General features: G+C 47.4%; 2 protein-coding genes across 4 annotated transcripts; both read left to right on the top strand.

The window, feature by feature from the left end:
• The first annotated feature begins 3,374 nt into the window (after positions 1-3,374).
• On the top strand, positions 3,375-9,728 carry LOC120658272 (protein argonaute 18-like). Its single transcript, XM_039936512.1, has 22 exons — positions 3,375-3,488; positions 4,073-4,838; positions 4,942-5,291; positions 5,388-5,518; positions 5,807-5,919; positions 6,007-6,113; positions 6,198-6,333; positions 6,415-6,531; positions 6,620-6,727; positions 6,824-6,895; positions 7,232-7,354; positions 7,440-7,596; positions 7,674-7,795; positions 7,876-8,010; positions 8,094-8,197; positions 8,277-8,339; positions 8,416-8,479; positions 8,567-8,699; positions 8,781-8,854; positions 8,937-9,031; positions 9,110-9,141; positions 9,341-9,728. The coding sequence occupies exons 2-22, from the start codon at positions 4,101-4,103 to the stop codon at positions 9,511-9,513; spliced, it is 3,147 nt and encodes a 1,048-aa protein (XP_039792446.1). The 5' UTR covers positions 3,375-3,488; positions 4,073-4,100; the 3' UTR covers positions 9,514-9,728.
• A 1,376-nt stretch (positions 9,729-11,104) lies between these two features.
• LOC120658276 (protein argonaute 18-like) lies at positions 11,105-16,920 on the top strand. Of its 3 annotated transcripts, XM_039936518.1 has the most exons (22): positions 11,107-11,562; positions 11,694-11,890; positions 11,967-12,137; positions 12,224-12,360; positions 12,827-12,933; positions 13,025-13,131; positions 13,263-13,398; positions 13,487-13,600; positions 13,696-13,803; positions 13,895-13,966; positions 14,183-14,305; positions 14,398-14,554; positions 14,633-14,754; positions 14,836-14,970; positions 15,067-15,170; positions 15,253-15,315; positions 15,408-15,471; positions 15,551-15,683; positions 15,779-15,852; positions 15,941-16,035; positions 16,130-16,161; positions 16,390-16,855. In XM_039936518.1, exons 1-22 carry the CDS (start codon positions 11,206-11,208, stop codon positions 16,560-16,562), a joined length of 2,781 nt encoding a protein of 926 aa, XP_039792452.1. In that variant the 5' UTR covers positions 11,107-11,205; the 3' UTR covers positions 16,563-16,855. The 3 variants fall into 3 exon arrangements, with proteins under 3 accessions (XP_039792451.1, XP_039792450.1, XP_039792452.1); XM_039936517.1 differs by having other exon boundaries at positions 11,105-11,562; positions 14,398-14,754; positions 15,779-15,846; positions 16,390-16,920; XM_039936516.1 differs by having other exon boundaries at positions 11,106-11,562; positions 14,398-14,754; positions 16,390-16,920.
• The last annotated feature ends 738 nt before the right edge of the window (positions 16,921-17,658 follow it).

Consider the following 17,658-nt stretch of genomic DNA (forward strand, 5'->3'; position numbering starts at 1 on the left):
TTGACTCGCGCGCCAGGCTTTCGAGCCATGTGAGGGTGCGGGCTCCAGGGCCATCGGGAGGTAGAGGACCTTGGTGTTGGTATTTCCCCCTGCAACACTAATAGCGGTCGAGTATAAACGTAACCATTAAGCATAGTCTTGCTTACCGTCGTACTTTTGGATGTTCGTAGGCTTGGAATCCTTTGGGTACTCGATGTTGCCGAAAGCCTTGCTCAGGGCTTGGAAGCGGTCGGAGTTGTCCGCAAGTTGCGTTCTGCGTCTTGCGTTGATGATGTCCCGTGCGTCCACAATGAAATCGGCTACCTCTTCCCTGTTGTTCCCACGGTTGTTGTTGTTGCGGTTTGGTTGAGGGCCATGAGCTTGATTTGCTTGTGGTTGGCCACCTCTGGGGCGATGACTACTCGCAGCTTCCTGATCCTCTTGGTTTCTTCGGTTCTGCTATTCCTGCTGATGTTGACGCTGGTGGCCTCTGGGGTACGGCTTGCTTGATGTATTGCTGTTGCAGTGGCCTTTGATCGCGTACCGTGAAGCGAGGACAGGGGGTTCTGTCTCTCGAGTTGTTCAACAGCGTTTTGGTGAGATTTATGACTCGTTCCAACTCGGGATTCTGGGGCATCGTCATGAGTCACAGGGTTGTTTCTGTCATTACGGCGATTGGTGTTCTGAAGATAGGATCCGCGACATTGTTGAATTCATTGTTGAGGTTGCGTTGCGGGAGACGAGCACGTTCGGCCGCACGAGTCCTGCGCACTTCTTTGCGTTGATTTCTTTCCCTGCGGGGCTGTACGAGTGACTTCGTCTTCATCAGCTGGAGCGTCTTGGGTCAGGTTGTCTGCTGAGATCTGATCCAAGGCTTCGTTTGGATCATGGTGGCTTGGAGCACCTCCTGGCTGGATGATTACCGGAACCAAACGCTCGTGAGAGAAGATTTCCAGGTCTGATTCGTAATTAGCTAGGACAGTTCCACCGGAGCCAGTTTCCCTCTCGGTTTCGAGGGGAGTGCCGTGTTGAAACGGGAGATCATCAATGCTGGCGACTTCTCGCAGGTTGTGAGTAGTTCTGCGAGGGTATGACCTCGGCAAGATTTGAGTTGCATCTTAGCCAGCGCATTGGCGATGAAATCCAAGCTGTCTTGAGGTGACTCAACTGGATCTGGGTAAACGTCAAAAACGGGTGCCTCCCGGCTAGCGGTGGCTGATTGGTTTTCGACGTGAAGTTGGCGATCCAAGCTATTTTCGTAAGAGGATCTAATCATCTGTTTGTGAACAAATGATGAATTGCGCGATAAGAGTCCCAATCCGAGTGGATTTCTGTTTGAGATCAATCTGAGTCCGAATAGAACTCGAGTTGTTTTCGAATTTCGGCTCGATCTTCTTGGCGAGGTCGGGAAGCAACATAACGCCGCGATCATGAGATCTGGCGAGCTTGTTGGAGTCTTTCGACATAGAGCTCTTCGGCGTGGGAGAGATGGTTAAGTGGCTATCGAAGCCGCCTGAACCATTGGCGACGCAGATCCACGAACCGAAGATGAAGGTGGCGCCTCTGGGAGGCGTCATGGTGCTGAAAGCGAAAGTGACCATCAAACTCGCCGATGAACTCGCCGAGTCCCCTACCTGGCGCGCCAGCTGTCGGTGTTTACCGCCAAGTCTGCTCAGGGATACCCTTAGCAGTAGGGTTTGTAGGTAAGGATCGACGGCTCTGGAACTCGATGGTGCAAGGAACACAAAGATTTAGACAGGTTCGGGCCGCGAGTTGCGTAATACCCTACGTCCTATGTGGTGGTCTGTATTGCCTTAGATGTAGATGTCTCTGGAGGGGGTCCCTATCCGCCCTTATATATCCGGGAGGACAGGGTTACATGGAAAATTCTAACCGAGTACAGTTGGAGTCCTACTACAACACAATCGGTCAGTTTTCTTTGTACTGCAGCTAGTCCTACGCCTATTCGGATAGTTACAAGGGAGGTAAGGTACATCTATGAGCTATCCCTTACTTTATAACATTATATGTCTGTAAGCAGTCCCGTTGTTCTGGGTCTGACAATGTCATCATGGAACTGACTTAGTTTTCAAAATACGTATGAATATATAACCTAGAATTGTAGGGTAAAGAATAGATCATCCCTAAGCTACAACGTTACATGCCAACCAAGATATCTGCACATTAGAATCAACAAATTATGTCGAAACTTGTAGAAATTTGTCCACATCAAAGCCTGTTATCTGTCAATGATCTGGACAATCCAATAATGAATTGAACTGTAGCGAATCGCTCTCATACTAAAATCAGCCAGACGAGGCCTATGCTTACTGCTGACTTGTGTGAGTATTATCAAGTTACAAAATATATCTATCTCGTATTAATGAGCCAGGAAGTATAGACCCCGAATAGGCTAGAATAGCTGGGCTGCTCAACCCAGCCGAACGACTGCCCAGGTCAATGGAGGGAATTAAATTCAAATATAGGTTTGAGCCACAGACAGCCAGCTGGCAGGAAGAACCAGCCAGCGTGCTACAGCCAGCTCCCAGCCAGCGATCCGAACAAGGCCATTATCAATATCAAGTTACAACTCAACACCCTTCGGTCAGTCTCAGTGTATAATTCTATTACGCTGTTACCAAGACTATGAACTTGGTACAAGGTACAAGAGCCGCATAAGTGTTATGGGGATGAAACTTTCGTTACTTCTTAATGATCATACCTGTGAAAAAAACTTCTCATGAAACTCTACAGAAACTGATTTTACCATACATAATTAGCCAAGGATGAATACCAAACTAGGCGGCTGCTGGCTGCTCCAGCTATTCTACTGTTCACGACTTCTATAATCTCTCCCACGAAATACTATTCAACTAGCAGAAACCAGCCGACTTTTGGACCAGCAGAACACAATAATTAATTAAGCTTGTCCGGCCAGATAAACGATCTGTCGCATTGCGGCCTAGTACAGCTTTACAGTCATGATCTCTGTACTTGCAGAAAAAAAAAGTGGCTTTGCTCAGAAACAAGCCACCTGAACCCTCACGCGGCTCGCTCAGACAGAAATTTGGAAACTCAGGGGACCATAAAGAAAATCGCCAAATAGGACGATCTCAAAGCTGATCAGAACCGTCCGTTCATACGGAGGAACCGCCGAAGTGCGCCTCATGCCGTCATGCGGGGTGCTGGAGAGTGGAGACAGAGCGCGGGGCCACACCCACCACCCGTCCCCCTTCCCCGCCGAAACGCCCCTGGTGGAGTGGTGGGTCCCACCTGACCTGATGACGTCCCGGCGTGTCTCGTCTCGTTCCCCCCTCCCCGCCTATATAGAGGTCCCACTCCGGGCAGTCAAAGAGTCGACGGAACAGCTAGCGCAGTGCGTCGCGAACCACGCGCGGACCGCGGTGAGGCAGCGGGAGACGCCCGCTCTCTCTCTCTCTCTCTCTCTCTCAATCTTGGCCGCCATTTCGCATCTCTCTCCTCGCGCCTCGCCGGCCGGCCGTCACAAGGTTGAAAGCGATCTGGGGACTTCTCGTCTCCTCCCCCGATCTGGGAGAAAGCGACTCGCCTCCATTTTATTTTGTTGTGTTGTGTTGTTTCTTGGGTGTTTCTGTTGTTCTTGTCTCTCAAGAACGACATCTTTTTCATGCTTGTGCTCCTCTTGTTTGGCTTTTGTTCTGCTACAAGGACGCACGGTTTTCTCCGAATCTGTGGGGTTTTTTCTATCCCCTTACTGTTCGTTGGAAGCTTCTAATCATGTTTCTTTATGGATCTTGTTTACTTTTAAAAAGGACTGTCTTGTGCGATGAGAGCAAGGTTTTCTGGTCTCCATATTCTTCGTTGGTTCCAATAGCATTTGTCGTGGAGATTTTCGATGAGGAATAATGTTTCTGTCAGCAGGCTCCTCTTTGTTCTTTTTCCTAAATTCTTTCTTGGATAATGCCAAGATTGTTCAAAATGCGATTTCTTTCCTAATTTTCCATTTCCACCTTCCATGAACCGTTGGAGTTTCCGCAGTATCAGTCGTTTCCTTTTCCATGCCTTTGCGCTTCCTTTAATCTTAGCGCGAGCGGTTGTTGTTTTGCTTTCACAGGGCCGTGCGTGACTCGTGAGCAGGTTCCATGGCGAGCCAGCACCGCGGAGGAGGCCGGGCCGGCGGCGGCGGCCGGGGCCAGGCGAACCCCAACGTCGCTCGTGGTGGCCGGGGCTATGGCGGCGGCGGCGGTGGCAGAGGCGGGCAGTACTACTATGGCGATGATAGCGGCGGACGCGGTGGTGGCAGGGGCGGTGGTGGTCGTGGCTTTGATGGCCGCGGCGGCGGTTACCAGCAGGGAGGCCGTGACGGGGGCGGTGGTCGAGGCGTTGGTGGCTACCAGGGAGGTGGGTTACGAGGTGCTGGCGGTTACCACGGAGGCCGTGATGGGGGCGGTGGTGGCCGAGGTGCCGGTGGCTACCAGGAAGGCCGCGGCGGGGGCCGAGGCGGTGGCGGCTACCAGGAAGGCCGTGGCGGGGGCCGAGGCGGTGCCGGTTACCAGGAAGGCCGTGGCGGGGGCCGAGGAGTGGGAGGTGGCGGCTACCATGGACACGGAGGTCGTGGAGGTGGCGGCGACTACGGACGCGAGCGCGGTCACGGCGGGCAGCCGAGCCAACCCGATCTGCGCCAAGCCGGGCCACCCCTCGTGGAGCGCTACGCAGCCGAGGCCGCCGCCCTGCGGGAGAAGTTCAAGACGATGGACATCCACCGCGACATGCCCTTGTCGCCGGTGCGCCCCGGGTTCGGCGCCGCCGGGACGCCGTGCGTCGTCAAAGCTAACCACTTCTTCGTCGGCCTCGTCGACAAGGGCATTCACCACTACGACGTAAGACCACTCCTCGCTCATTCCGTACCGCCTTTCCGGTGTTGGCGTCCGGCTTTCTGACAGACCGCCATTGGCATGGTTGGTCATGCGTTTCCGCATGCAGGTGACGATCTCACCGGAGACGACGCTCAAGGGCGTGTACAGGGAGGTCATGTCGAAGCTGGTGTCCGAGAAGCGGCAGACCGAGCTCGGCGGCCGCCTCCCAGCTTACGACGGCAGGAAGTCCCTGTTCACCGCCGGCGAGCTGCCGTTCAAAACCAAGGAGTTCGAGGTCACCTTGCCTGGAAGGACGGAGAGGCGGTACAAGGTGGTGATCAAGCACGCCACGGCGGTCAGCCTGGACCAGCTGAAGATGCTCATGGCGGGCTACCACACGGACATCCCGGCGCACGCACTGCAGGTCCTTGACATCGTGCTGCGTGACATCGTGCTCAACGAACGCAACAACATGGAGTAAGCACTAGCTTCTTGTTTTTTGTTCATCTCTGCATTCTGATATGAGTTGACACAAAATTAATTAAATACATGTTCTCTCTCGACAATGCTCAGTTACATTGCTGTTGGTCGGTCCTTCTTCTCTCGGGTCATAGACACGGTGAGTCTTGGCCAGGGTGTCGAGGGATGGAAGGGTTTCTATCAGAGCATCAGGCCAACACAGATGGGATTGTCTGTGATCATAGGTCAGCTTTCACTTTTACCTCTGAACTCTTATTATCTATCAAGTTTTCTATGGTGTCTTCAGAAAATGCAGCTGGGATGCTTGGATATGGTAGAAATGATGAGCCCTGGGGAAAGAAATGGAAACAATGTATCGCAGTGCAAATTGATTTCATATGGTTTGTTGACATATAGTGGGATCGATTAGAAGTTCTGAACATTTGTGATTCAATTGCAATTAGTCTTTGATATTCTAGTTCAGATTTTTGCATGTTTTAAGATATCTGAGTGCTGCATATTTTCGATTGCAGACATGTCGTCAACAGCGTTCGTTCGGCCCATGCCACTGATTCAATTTGTGATGGAGATTCTGAACAAAGATAACCGGACATTTGGAAATATTACTAACATGGATTATGCCAAGGTAAGCAATTGTTGAATGCCTGGACGCAAAGTGCATTGTGCAAAATCACGCTTGATGGATGTGGTTGTTTTTTTCCTGAATTTGCAGATCAAGAAGGCGCTCAAGGGCGTGAGGGTTGAAGTCACACACCGAGGAGATGCACGCCGGAAGTACCGGATTGCCACCTTGACACAAAGTGGTCCCTCTGTAATGGAGTAAGACTTCTTTAGTTCTTTTCCTCCAGGTTCAAAATTTTAGTGGTTAGCATTAATTTTAATATTTCCTCTTGAAATCAACAGCTTTGAATCCTCATCTGGAGTTCGGAAGACTGTCACGGATTACTTCAGAGAGGCATACCAGATGGAATTGCAGTATGGTTTTCTCCCATGTCTCCAAGTTGGCAGTGATCAGAGGCCGATCTATCTCCCTATGGAGGTTGCTAACTTAACTTCAATTCGGTACTCTTTCACTTCCATATCTTCTGTTACTGATTCTGATTCGATTCATATTTTTCAGGTTTGCAAGATAGTTCCTGGACAGCAGTACAGGAAGAAGCTGGAAAGCCAACAGGTGTCTAGGCTAATGGACTCAACATGCCAGCGTCCATCTGCCCGTGAGGCAAACATTTGTCAGGTTCTTGCTATTACTACATTTTCTGTTTTATCTGATTTAAAGTGTGTGAAAACAAACTTTATGTTTCCTCTAAATCCCTTTTGCGTAGGTTGTTGAACGCAATGACTACAATAGTACTGAGCGTTCAAATGAATTTGGCATAAAGGTTGACTATCATCCTACTTCAGTTCAGGCTAGAGTTCTGCCTGCTCCCACTGTAATACTACTTCCATGTATTATGCAGTTTTGTTTTGTGTTTTTTAAAATTTAATGCATTTTTCTGATTATACCATGTGAATTTTTATTTATGTAGCTGAAGTACTATGGTACTGGATCTGAAAGTTTGTGCTACCCAAAGGATGGACAGTGGAACATGATGAAAAAGGTATGTCATGAGCAACTGAACAACCATAAACATTACAGCTACAGTGGAAACCTGTTTGAAGAACCTTATCAAATCCAATGTATAAGGGACACACTACTATGTCTTTGCACAAGTAATTATTTCCATGATAAATTGATTATGATTTATAATAGAAGCTTGATCAGTTGCTCAAGTTTTGTTCTGTCTCCACCAGGTTTTTTTTTCGGTCATAACCCCAAAGACTTAGCTAAATATGCACTCAAATGGCTGTATTTCTTTGCATTGGAATAATTTAGTTAGTGATCTAAAGTTTTGTTACTGATCTCCATTGTTAACATTTTTTTTGGTTATTTTCAGCGAGTAGTAGATGGCGCAAGGGTTTGCAACTGGGCCTGCATTAACTTTTGTCAAGATTTGCGAATGAATGATGTTAAAAAATTCTGCTCTGATCTGGTTACATGGTCTCGAAACACTGGAGTGGTAATCCACATTTTCATTATCCGTTCCATTGTACTATCAACCAAAATATTCTTGCATGATTACTAACATTCCACTTTGCTTTCAGGGCATGGATGAGTTGAAGCTTCCTATATTCACTGCTCGTCCAGGTCAAGTTGAAGCTGATCTTAGTAAGCACTGTCAGGATGCATGGAACATGCTGGGAGGGAAAAAGATTGGCCTTCTGCTTGCTATATTGCCAGATAAAAATGTTAGCTTATATGGTAATATTTATTATGGCAAACTTAGTTTCTTCACTGATTATGATGTATGTCATGTCTGATGCTACTCTGAACAACAGGAAATTTCAAAAGGATCTGTGAGACCGAGATTGGGATCATGTCGCAATGTTGTCTGGCGAAACATGTTATTCGTGCAAGTCCTTCCTACTTCGCTAATGTTGCTATTAAGATCAATGCCAAGGTTAACCTAGATTAGATCTCTTCAAGTGTTGTTTCAAGAAGTTTTTTGATCAAGATGATACTGAGATATTATCTCCACAGATTGGAGGGAGGAACACAGAATTTGCTAACCCCCAAGAAAGTTTACCGGTTGTTTCGAGCGAACCAACTATTATATTTGGTGCCGATGTTACTCACCCTGCTGCTCTAGATGATAGTGCTCCTTCCATTGCTTCTGTAAGATTTTCTTCTGTTTACAAAGAGGATATGTTGTAAGCATCATCTCATTCAAATAACACTTTCTGCCTGGTTCCACATAGGTTGTTGCCTCCAAAGACTGGCCCAAGGTGGCCAAGTATAATGGCGTTGTTCGTGCACAAGGTCACCGTCAAGAGCTCATCAATGGCCTGGAAGACATTGTCAAGTATGATCTTCACGAAGTGCATCTTTGAAATTTGATCAACATCCGTTGAGAAGTAACTTAGTTTACAAAATATTTGCAGGGAACTTCTACTTGCATTCGAACAAGGCTCTAAGCAGAAACCAAAGAAGCTTATATTCTACAGGTTAGATCTTTCAGATGCTCTCTTCTGATCACCACACCAAGGCAATGACAATTTCTTCAACCTCTTTCAACCATAGGGATGGAGTAAGCGAGGGCCAATTCAAACAAGTGTTGGAACAAGAAATCCCGGAGATAGAGAAGGTAAAAACAATTTGAGGGAAGATGGTGCGCGTCAAGCGGTCCCTAAATAACAAACGTCGTACTTAATGCTTGCCATTCCTTCTTCAGGCATGGAAATCTCGGTACGATGAGAAGCCACACATCACCTTCATAGTTGTGCAGAAGAGGCACCACACAAGGATCTTCCCTGACAACCACAATGATCACCGCTGGACGGACAAGAGTGGAAATATTCTACCTGGTTAGGAACAGAGTATTTTCAGTTGCTGTTTAGTCCTGTGTTTTGACAATAGTTTTGCTCACATGCTCCTGAATTTTTCAGGTACTGTAATTGATAAGAAAATATGCCACCCAACAGAATTTGATTTCTTCCTGTGCAGCCATGCTGGTATCAAGGTATGTGCCTAGTGCGTCCCAACTAATTTGGTCATTCTTCTTGCCAATTGCCTCTGAAGATTAGCTGCTTGTGAAAATGCAGGGAACAAGTCGCCCTACGCATTACCATGTCCTGCGAGATGACAACAAGTTCACTGCAGATGGTCTGCAGTCCCTCACATATAACTTGTGCTACTTGTAAGCATGCTCTTCCCTGCCATCCTGTTGCTTGATCCATTCAGTTGTCTGACGCTTTGTCCTGTATTTTTCTTTTAGGTATTCAAGCTGCACTCGCTCGGTATCAATTGGTATGTCCTCTCTTGTTACTGAAAAGTTCTGTTTAAACAGATGTAGCTCTTTTTTTAAAAGCATGGTATATATGCAATTTGTAGTGCAAAACTAGTGTTTTGGTCAATATCCATAACCTAAATCCCTGTATGTATGGAGCGTAAAAATATTAGAGAATAGCATAAAAAATTGATGCCCTGCTGTTTTTTGAATTGCCAGCTCCTCCTGCGTACTACGCCCACAAGCTCGCGTTCCGTGCCCGCTTCTACGTCAACCAAGGCTCCGACGTGACGATGAGTGGCAGCGACAGCAGTTCGTCTGCTCCTGCTGCTGGTCCGTTCTCACTTCCAGAGATCAAGGATGAGCTGAAGAGGTCCATGTTCTACTGCTAGTCCTTGACCACTGTCACGCCTCCTGAACAAAGCTTTGCTCTACTGAGGTTCTGGGAATGCACTCTGATCGAAGGATGGAAAGAATAACGTCTGCGGTTGTTGCCGTTTTCTTTTCTTTCTTTTGTGGTTCGGTGTGTTTCATGGATAAACATCGAAGTCTTTGTGCTAAGTGATTACTATTTACAACTATTCAGAACACCCAAGGGGTGTGTGTCTGGGGTCGCGCGCGCACTGTGCAGCATGCATGTAGCGGTTTAGCTTGCAGTGCTCGATCTGAAGTCTTCAGGAAGTTGTTGCACGATTTGATCATCACTTTGTTTGACGGCTGAGACTGCCTGAGGCCCATAAAAGGTCAGACCAGTCAAGTCCTGGCAACAATCTGAGCCGCTCGTTGCGGTGGCTGCTAGCATAGCAGGTGGCCATCTCGCCGCAGCCGACAAACAAGGACCTGCGCAGTGCAGGGAGGATGCATCGCGGTTGGCCGATCATTCTTCTCTCGGCACATAGGACGCTATTCTCTGCATCTTAGGTTGGAGAAGTTGGATTCCAGAAATTCAGAAATGCTTCCAGGTTTCACAACGGTGCTGACGTTTCGTACCAGTGTCTCCATCCGGTTTCCTCGACGGCGCCACGACGGCCCCAGGGCGAGGATACCGTGCCATTGGCGGTGGCGCGCCGCCGTCCGATCCGCATCTCGGCAGCCGCAGCCTGCGGCGTCAGAGGCAATGAGTGGCGGTGTGCTCCGAAAGTGCCGTGCTGTGCTCCGACCCGTTCTACTGCTAGTCCTTGACCACCGACAGCCTCCTCCTCCAGAACAAGGCTTTGCTCTACTGAGGTGTTCTTTGGAATGTGCTCTGATCGAAGGATGGAGGCCTGGAGAATAACGTCTGCACTTGCCGCTTTTCTGTTTTCGTTTCTTTTAAGTATTGCTGTTTGCAGTGACGGTGTTACATGTTGGTGGTTCGGTCTGTTCTATGGACAAACATTGCAGTGCATGTGCTGGTTTAGCTTGCAGTGCAGTGATCTAAAATCTCCAGGAAGTTGTTGCATGATTTGATCACCACTTTGTTTGACGGCGCTACTGAGAGTAAACCATGCATCAACTGTCACCAATCATGTCCTGCCAACAATCTGAGCCACCATGCTTATGCCATTGCGTTGCCATTTTGCCAATGTTGCGCTGGCTGCTTGCATGCAGGGGCCCATCTCGCCGGAGACGACGCACACACAGGCCACTAGGCCAGTTCGGCGTACGCAGAAAGCCGCGTCCTTCCTGTTCCTCTTCCTCGAGTGCATCAGCGCACTCCGTCCAAGGCTGGAATCCGCATGCTCGGATCTCCGTCTCGCTCCGCCCAAGTTTAATTCAGAAGTAGGGGGGGTATTTGTAAAATCTCGATCCAGTAGTTTACATATACCCCCTAATTTGGATCGCGTTCCGGTTTTTAGGGGGTTTTATAAAAATGTTGAGGCATTTCGAAAAAGATCACAATATACGCGTAGCAGTAAAAATAAACAGAACGCCGTGATTCACTTGTCCTCCTCTACGAGCTCTATATAAGCCGGTGGCGGGGCACGGCGGTGGTGAACTGGAGTACTTGCTTTTCTCCCCTTCGCTTTCTTCTCTCCCAAGTGTAACAGAACACGTGGGTGCTCGCTCCGCGGCGCGCGCGTGGGCAGTTGCGACTTGCGGCCATGCCGCCGGGCAATCACCACGGCGGAGGGCGCCGCGGCGGCCACCGGCGGATCAAGGCGAGCCCGAGCTGCGCTGAGAAGGCGGGGGACCGCGACGACCACCACGACGACGACCGCGGGCGCGCCGACCAGAGCCAGCACGCCGATCCGCGCCAAACCCTCGTGGCGAGCGACGCGGAGAAGGCCGCCGCGGCCGCGCCGCTGCTGGAGGAGTTCGCTGCGCTCGGCATCCAGGTCCGCCGCGCCGAGCCCGTGTTCCCGCCGCGGCCCGGGTACGGCGCCGCGGGCACGCCATGCGTCGTTAGGGCCAACCGCTTCCTCGCCCGCTTCGTCGACGAGGGCCTGCACCACTACGACGTAAGCGCCCGCCGCTCTCGCCTCCGCACTCCGTTGTTGGTTTTCGTCTGATCTATTCTCAATTTCTCACCGAGTGCCACTGCCGTGTGTTGCCGTGCTTGTGGTGTGGTGGCGGTTCGTTTCGTCTGCAGGTGAACATTTCGCCGGATCCGACGCCGAAGGGCGAGTACATGGAGGTCATGTCGAAGCTGGTGTCCGAGAACCAGCACACCGAGCTCGGCGGCCGCTTCCCCGCGTATGACGGCTGCGGCTCGCTCTTCACCGCGGGCGCGCTGCCGTTCGACACCAAGGTGTTCAAGGTCACCCTCTCTGCTTGCGCCGACAAAAGGTACGTAGGCTCTGCTTCTCTCGCCCCATGCCGGTCGCTGCGGAGATGCGATGCAAATGCTCGACGAATTGTGCAGGAGGATGAGGGCCAGGAAGTACAAGGTGGTGATCAAACATGCTGCGGCGATCAGCCTGCTGCAGCTGAGGATGCTCTTGGCGGGCTACCCCACGGACATCCCCGCGCAGGCACTGCAGGTCCTCGACAACGTGCTGCGCGATGTCGTCTTCAACAAACGCGATGACATGGAGTAATTGACCAAACTGTCACTGTTTCCCATTATCTCAGTGTGTTCATGATTTTGTATGAATGTTTCTTCATCTGGACTATGCGCAGATACATTGCAGTTGGTCGATCGTTCTTCTCGCAGAAACTAGGATGCGCCAAGGATGGTACCCTGGGTGTTGAGGCATGGAAGGGGCTCTATGAGAGCATCAGGCCGATGCAGAACGGCGGCTTGTCTGTGCTTGTAGGTCAGTTATCACTTCGCATCTGAATTTAGATTTTCTTTTTCAGTATTCCACATTACGATCAGAAATGCAGATAGGATGCTTAAATGCCTGAATTGTCCAGTAGGGAGAATGTAGATATAGTGTGGTACTTTTGTAATTTGATTTCATGCAGTTGTTGGAAATGGAAAATTTTCTACTTCAAATCAAGTGGACCCTGTGATTTCTAGTGATGCTTGAAAGATAAGATGCTTAAATGGCTGAATTGTCCAGTAGATGAAATGTAGATATAGTGTAGTACTTGTGTAATTTGATTTCATGTAGTCAAGAAATGGAAATAATTTCTACTTTAAATCAAGTGGGCTATGTGATTTCTAGTGAATGCTTAAAAGAGAAACTTGTGATTGCAGTTCTATGTGGTTAGTAATACTGCAGTTCAGATCTTGTGTCTGTGCCAGATGTTTCACGTGCTGCAAATTTTTCATTGCAGACGTGTCTTCATCAGTATTCATTGAACCCCTGCTACTAATTGACTTCGTTCAAAAGACTCTGAAGATAGATGCGAATAGGAAATTGACCAAACCAGATCACGCCAAGGTATACGGTTTCTCCTGCCAGGATACAAAATGCATTGTGCAATGTCAAACTTCACATGAATATTCTTTGATGTTGTTTTCTGAATTTGCAGCTCTTGAAGGCTGTCAGGGGTGTGAGGATTGAAGTCACACACAGAGGAAGTGAACGCCGTAAATACAGAATTACTGGCTTGTCAATGAACCCGACTAAAGTTTTGAGGTAGGATTGCTCTCCTTTGCCTTTCTGTTCAACAAAATATCCTAGACTCTCTGGTTTATAGATATACGGTTCCATCAAATTTTGTCATCAGCATCGTTTCTATTGAAATGTTACTTGGCCCTTAATATCAGTTTTAAATCACCGAGTGGAGCTACGAAGACTGTCATTGACTACTTCAGAGAAAAATACAATCTGAAACTGAAGTTCAATTTTCTCCCATGCCTCAATGTTGGAAGTGAGCAGAAGCCAGTCTATCTTCCTATAGAGGTTGGTAATTGTGGCCTTCTCAACGTCAACATGATCTGTTATGCTTCTATACTCTGCTGCTATTTCTGAGTGTCAATTTGGAATTCAGGTTTGCAAGATAGTTCCCAGACAGCGTTACCAGAAGAAGCTGGATGGAAGTCAGGTTTCTACTCTAAGGAAGTCAACCTGTCAGTTCCAACCTGAACAACAATCCATTTGTCAGGTTCGTGATCTTTGCACTTGTGCAATAATGTGTCAGCTGTAAACTGTAATCAAACATATCATTAGTTATCTCTACCTAACTTTCACTTATCTTAGGTTGTTGAGAGCAAGCAGCACAACGGCACCAAACATGCAAATGAATTTGGCATAGATGTTGATGACAATCTTACTACAATTAATGCTAGAGTTCTGCCGCCTCCAAATGTACTCCCTACTTCCAAGAATTCTGATATAGTATTTTAGCAGTTTGTGATTGCCTTATCCCTTATGTGCTCTCTTTGTGCTTGTGTTGTAGCTTAAGTACCACGATTCTGGATCTGAGAAAACATGGTCTCCAATGAATGGACACTGGAACATGAAAGACAAGGTACATGAGCAGCTAAGCCAGTCTTAATGTTAGAGTTTCAATGAAGATCCATTTTAAAAACCTTTTCCAGTAGTGTCATTTACTTTCTATTATGCTCTTTATTGAAGTCATGACATCAAGAAAAGTTTTACTTTAAGTTCCCATAGAATTTTGATTAAACTTATATTTATTCTTAATCTGTAACATTATTTAAATATTTCATTCGGTTTGTTACAGAAAGTAGTAAATGGTGCCAAGATCAGAAACTGGGCATGCGTTAATTTTTGTGAAGATTTATCCAAGAATGTTGTTGAGCAGTTCTGCTTTAAGCTAGCTGAAATATCTCGTATTACTGGAGTGGTAATACATTTCTTCGTCAGCCCTTTTGACTCTATCTCATTATAAACTGTCCAAGCAGTACTCCCAGCTTACTACTTTCACTTTAATTTCAGGAGTTAGCCGATTTGAAGCTCCCAATATTCACTACACGTCCAGATCAAGTTGAAGATGATATTCGTATATGCTATCAGGAAGCGCAGAAAGAGTTGATTGATCAGAAGATTGACCTACTGCTTGCTATACTGCCAGATAACAATGGCAGCTTATATGGTAATGTTTATCATAGGATACATAGTTTCTTCACTTCTGTTACATATATGTCACGCCTGATGTTACTTTTAACCACAGGAAATGTCAAAAAGATCTGTGAGACAGATATTGGTGTCATGTCACAGTGTTGTCGAAAGTCAATTGTCTTCACGAAATATAGCAAGATATTGGCAAATATTGCTATTAAGATCAATGCCAAGGTATTAAACCTCGGGTTCACTTCTTCATGTATTGTTTCAAAAACTTAGCAACATGATATGATACATTGACCATCTTGTCAGGCTGGAGGAAGGAACTCAGTATTTGAAGATGCACAAAAGAGTTTGCCTGTTGTTTCGAACAAGCCGACGATTATATTCGGTGCTCATGTTACTCATCCTTCAGTTGTTGATCATTCTGCTCCTTCCATTGCTTCTGTAAGATTTTCTTTTGGTTGGAAAACGGATAATACCTTCTCCAGTTTGTTCTCATTAAATTAACAGATTCTTCCTGAGGTTCTGTTTACTGTTTAGGTCGTTGCATCCCAAGACTGGCATGAGGTGGACAAGTATAATGGTGTTGTTCGTGCACAAGGTCAACGTGAAGAGATGATCAGTGGCCTTGAAAACATGGTCAAGTAAGACCTTCACACTATGTAACTATTTGAAACATGCATGCTACCACATTGGGTTGCATTTTAATTTATTTTACTTTTGAAGGGAGCTCCTTCATGCATTTGAAAAGGAGTCCAACAGGAAGCCCCAGCAGCTAATATTCTACAGGTTCGGATCTTTCGTCTTTATGTGATTTGCTCTTTGATTATCCTCCCATGAAAATTGACAGTGGATTGCTTTGTTTTGTATTTGGTTGCTAGGGATGGTGTAAGCTGGAGCCAGTTGAAGCAGGTTTTTGAAAAAGAAATCCCAGAGATTGAAAAGGTAGCATGATTTGAGGGCAAATAATGCTTGCCAATGTCATGTTTGATAGAGCATTTTGTAACAACCATTGCTTCTTCAGGCTTGGAAAGCGCTGTACAATAATGAGAAGCCACAAATCACCTTCATCGCAGTGCAGAAGAGGCATAGCCTAATGCTGTTTCCCAACAACAACAATCAGTATCATAATGCTAATAGGAAAAATGTTGAGCCTGGTTAGAACTTAGAACCACGATCTTATTCGCAGAAGTTATTTTGGTACCCTGTTTCATCAGTCATCTTGATGGCATCTTTCTGAAAAAAATTGCAGGCACAGTGGTTGATAGTGAGATCTGTCACCCAGCAGAATTTGATTTCTTCCTTTGCAGCTATGCTGAGGTCAAAGTATGTTTATATCACAGATAAACTTTAACTGTCTTCTTGAGGATTTTGTATACTAAAGAATAAAGATTGGGTCATTATGGCAATGCAGGGGCCAAGCCATCCTGTGCAGTACCTTGTGCTGCGAGATGACAACAACTTCACAGCAGATGAACTGCAGGCTCTCACGAATAACCTGTGCTACACGTAAGCATGCTGTTACTAGCCAGTTTCCATTTTGCAGTTTGCGCTGTTTAGGTGCATGACAGTTTGTTCTGTACTCCTGTTTTTGTCTTGTCAGTCATGCAAGCTTCACTAAGGCGATGATGATCGGTATGTCATTCTACTGTGAATTTTCTGATAATTTGGTTTAAACAAGCTTGCATTATGTTTTTCCTGCTTAAGCATGGTATGCATAACCTACATCCATGCATAGATGGAGAAGCACAAGGATATATATATCTGTATAAGCAGCGTAAACAAATTGTCACTATCACAAATTTACCCTGTGCGCGGAAGGAAATTTTAACAAGATTCTGCACTGATTGTTTGTAATTGCAGCTCCTCCTGCTCACTACGCTCGCAAGCTTGCACAACGTGCCCACTTGTACCTTGCTCAAGATCCCAACGCAGCAAAGGTGGCGAGCTCCTGCGGTGCAACTGCTCCTGCTGGTGGTCTAAAGCAACTTCCAGAGATAAAGGATGAGCTGAAGAGGTCCATGTTCTACTGTTAGTCCTCCTCCGTCTCCTGAATGGACTAAGCTTTGCTTTGCTGAAAGAACCGAGTGTGGTCTGAGTGAGACCTGGAGACTGATGACATCTGCAATAGCTGTTCTGTTGCTCTTCTTAGATTTAGAAGACCCGAAATGGATGGATTTCATTTTTCTTTTTTTGGTTGGGAGTTTGTTACGGTTTGGTATTGTATTTCCACTTTTCCAGTGAACAGGATATATGTTAGTGGAAGTCTGTTGGACTAGCGTTCCCAGTAAATCAGAAAGAGTAAGGTCTGTATGACTGTTACGCATCGTGCCGTGGTGTGAAATTAGAGGTGGAATTGAACCAGGTCGTGGCAGACCACACTGGCTTATCAAAGTAACTCCGTCCCAAAATGGTGGCCTTGCCTCTGCTCCATGCCACATGCCGGCGATCACTGGGCTGGCTGGTGCTCAACCGGTCGAGGCTCTGCGGTCAGTTTGGCTTGCAGCGCTATGGCACTGATGCTCTGGCCTTCTGGTGTGGGTGCCTGTGGGCATGATGCTGCCCCATCAAAGGTAACGATCCTGAGGAGAAGACGAGAAGTATGACTGCAACTCTGAAGTCACGCAGCGCTGAAACTCTGAACAAGCCAAGAAGAAAGCGCCATTGGCGTTTTTTTGTGGCCGTTTTGGGCCAGTGATGTTGTGGTCCCGTCGTGGGCAAGTGGAGGTATGAACGGGCCGAGAGCCCATGTAACGGGTGAACAATATAAATCCCTAGAAATGGGAACCGCCGGACAGAACCTCTGAATGAGAGACATCCAGTTTCGGCTGATTCAATCATCTTCTTCCCCTGTTTCCTCAAAAAAAAAAATCATCTTCCCCTGTTCTTGGTCTTCCTCCTACTGCCCCCCTCTCTGAGGAACGTGGAGTACTCTATTCTGCTTGTGATGAGTGAATTGTCAACCGTGCAGTGTGATCGTGCGCTTGGTCTTTGGTTGCAGGTACATGGGCGTCAAGTGTCGACGGAGAGCTACCGTGGAGGTGCTGTGGCCGATGGACCGTGCGGTGGACAGCGGTGAAGGGTAGCCAGGACCGGAGCTCGTGCCGGGCGACAGCTGTGGCGTCCACTCCT

This window comes from Panicum virgatum, chromosome 2N, assembly GCF_016808335.1.
Source record: "Panicum virgatum strain AP13 chromosome 2N, P.virgatum_v5, whole genome shotgun sequence".
Lineage (NCBI taxonomy): Eukaryota > Viridiplantae > Streptophyta > Magnoliopsida > Poales > Poaceae > Panicum > Panicum virgatum.

What these genes read in the sequence shown, in the direction of transcription:
- LOC120658272 (XM_039936512.1), top strand. Translation starts at nt 4,101, where the DNA reads ATGGCGAGCCAGCACCGCGGAGGAGGCCGGGCCGGCGGCGGCGGCCGG. An exon ending in AACGAACGCAACAACATGGA is followed by an intron (nt 5,292 to 5,387) that starts GTAAGCACTAGC and finishes GACAATGCTCAG; the next exon opens with TTACATTGCTGTTGGTCGGT. An exon ending in CTAACATGGATTATGCCAAG is followed by an intron (nt 5,920 to 6,006) that starts GTAAGCAATTGT and finishes CTGAATTTGCAG; the next exon opens with ATCAAGAAGGCGCTCAAGGG.
- LOC120658276 (XM_039936516.1), top strand. Translation starts at nt 11,206, where the DNA reads ATGCCGCCGGGCAATCACCACGGCGGAGGGCGCCGCGGCGGCCACCGG. An exon ending in CTATTAAGATCAATGCCAAG is followed by an intron (nt 14,755 to 14,835) that starts GTATTAAACCTC and finishes CCATCTTGTCAG; the next exon opens with GCTGGAGGAAGGAACTCAGT. An exon ending in CTGCTCCTTCCATTGCTTCT is followed by an intron (nt 14,971 to 15,066) that starts GTAAGATTTTCT and finishes TTTACTGTTTAG; the next exon opens with GTCGTTGCATCCCAAGACTG.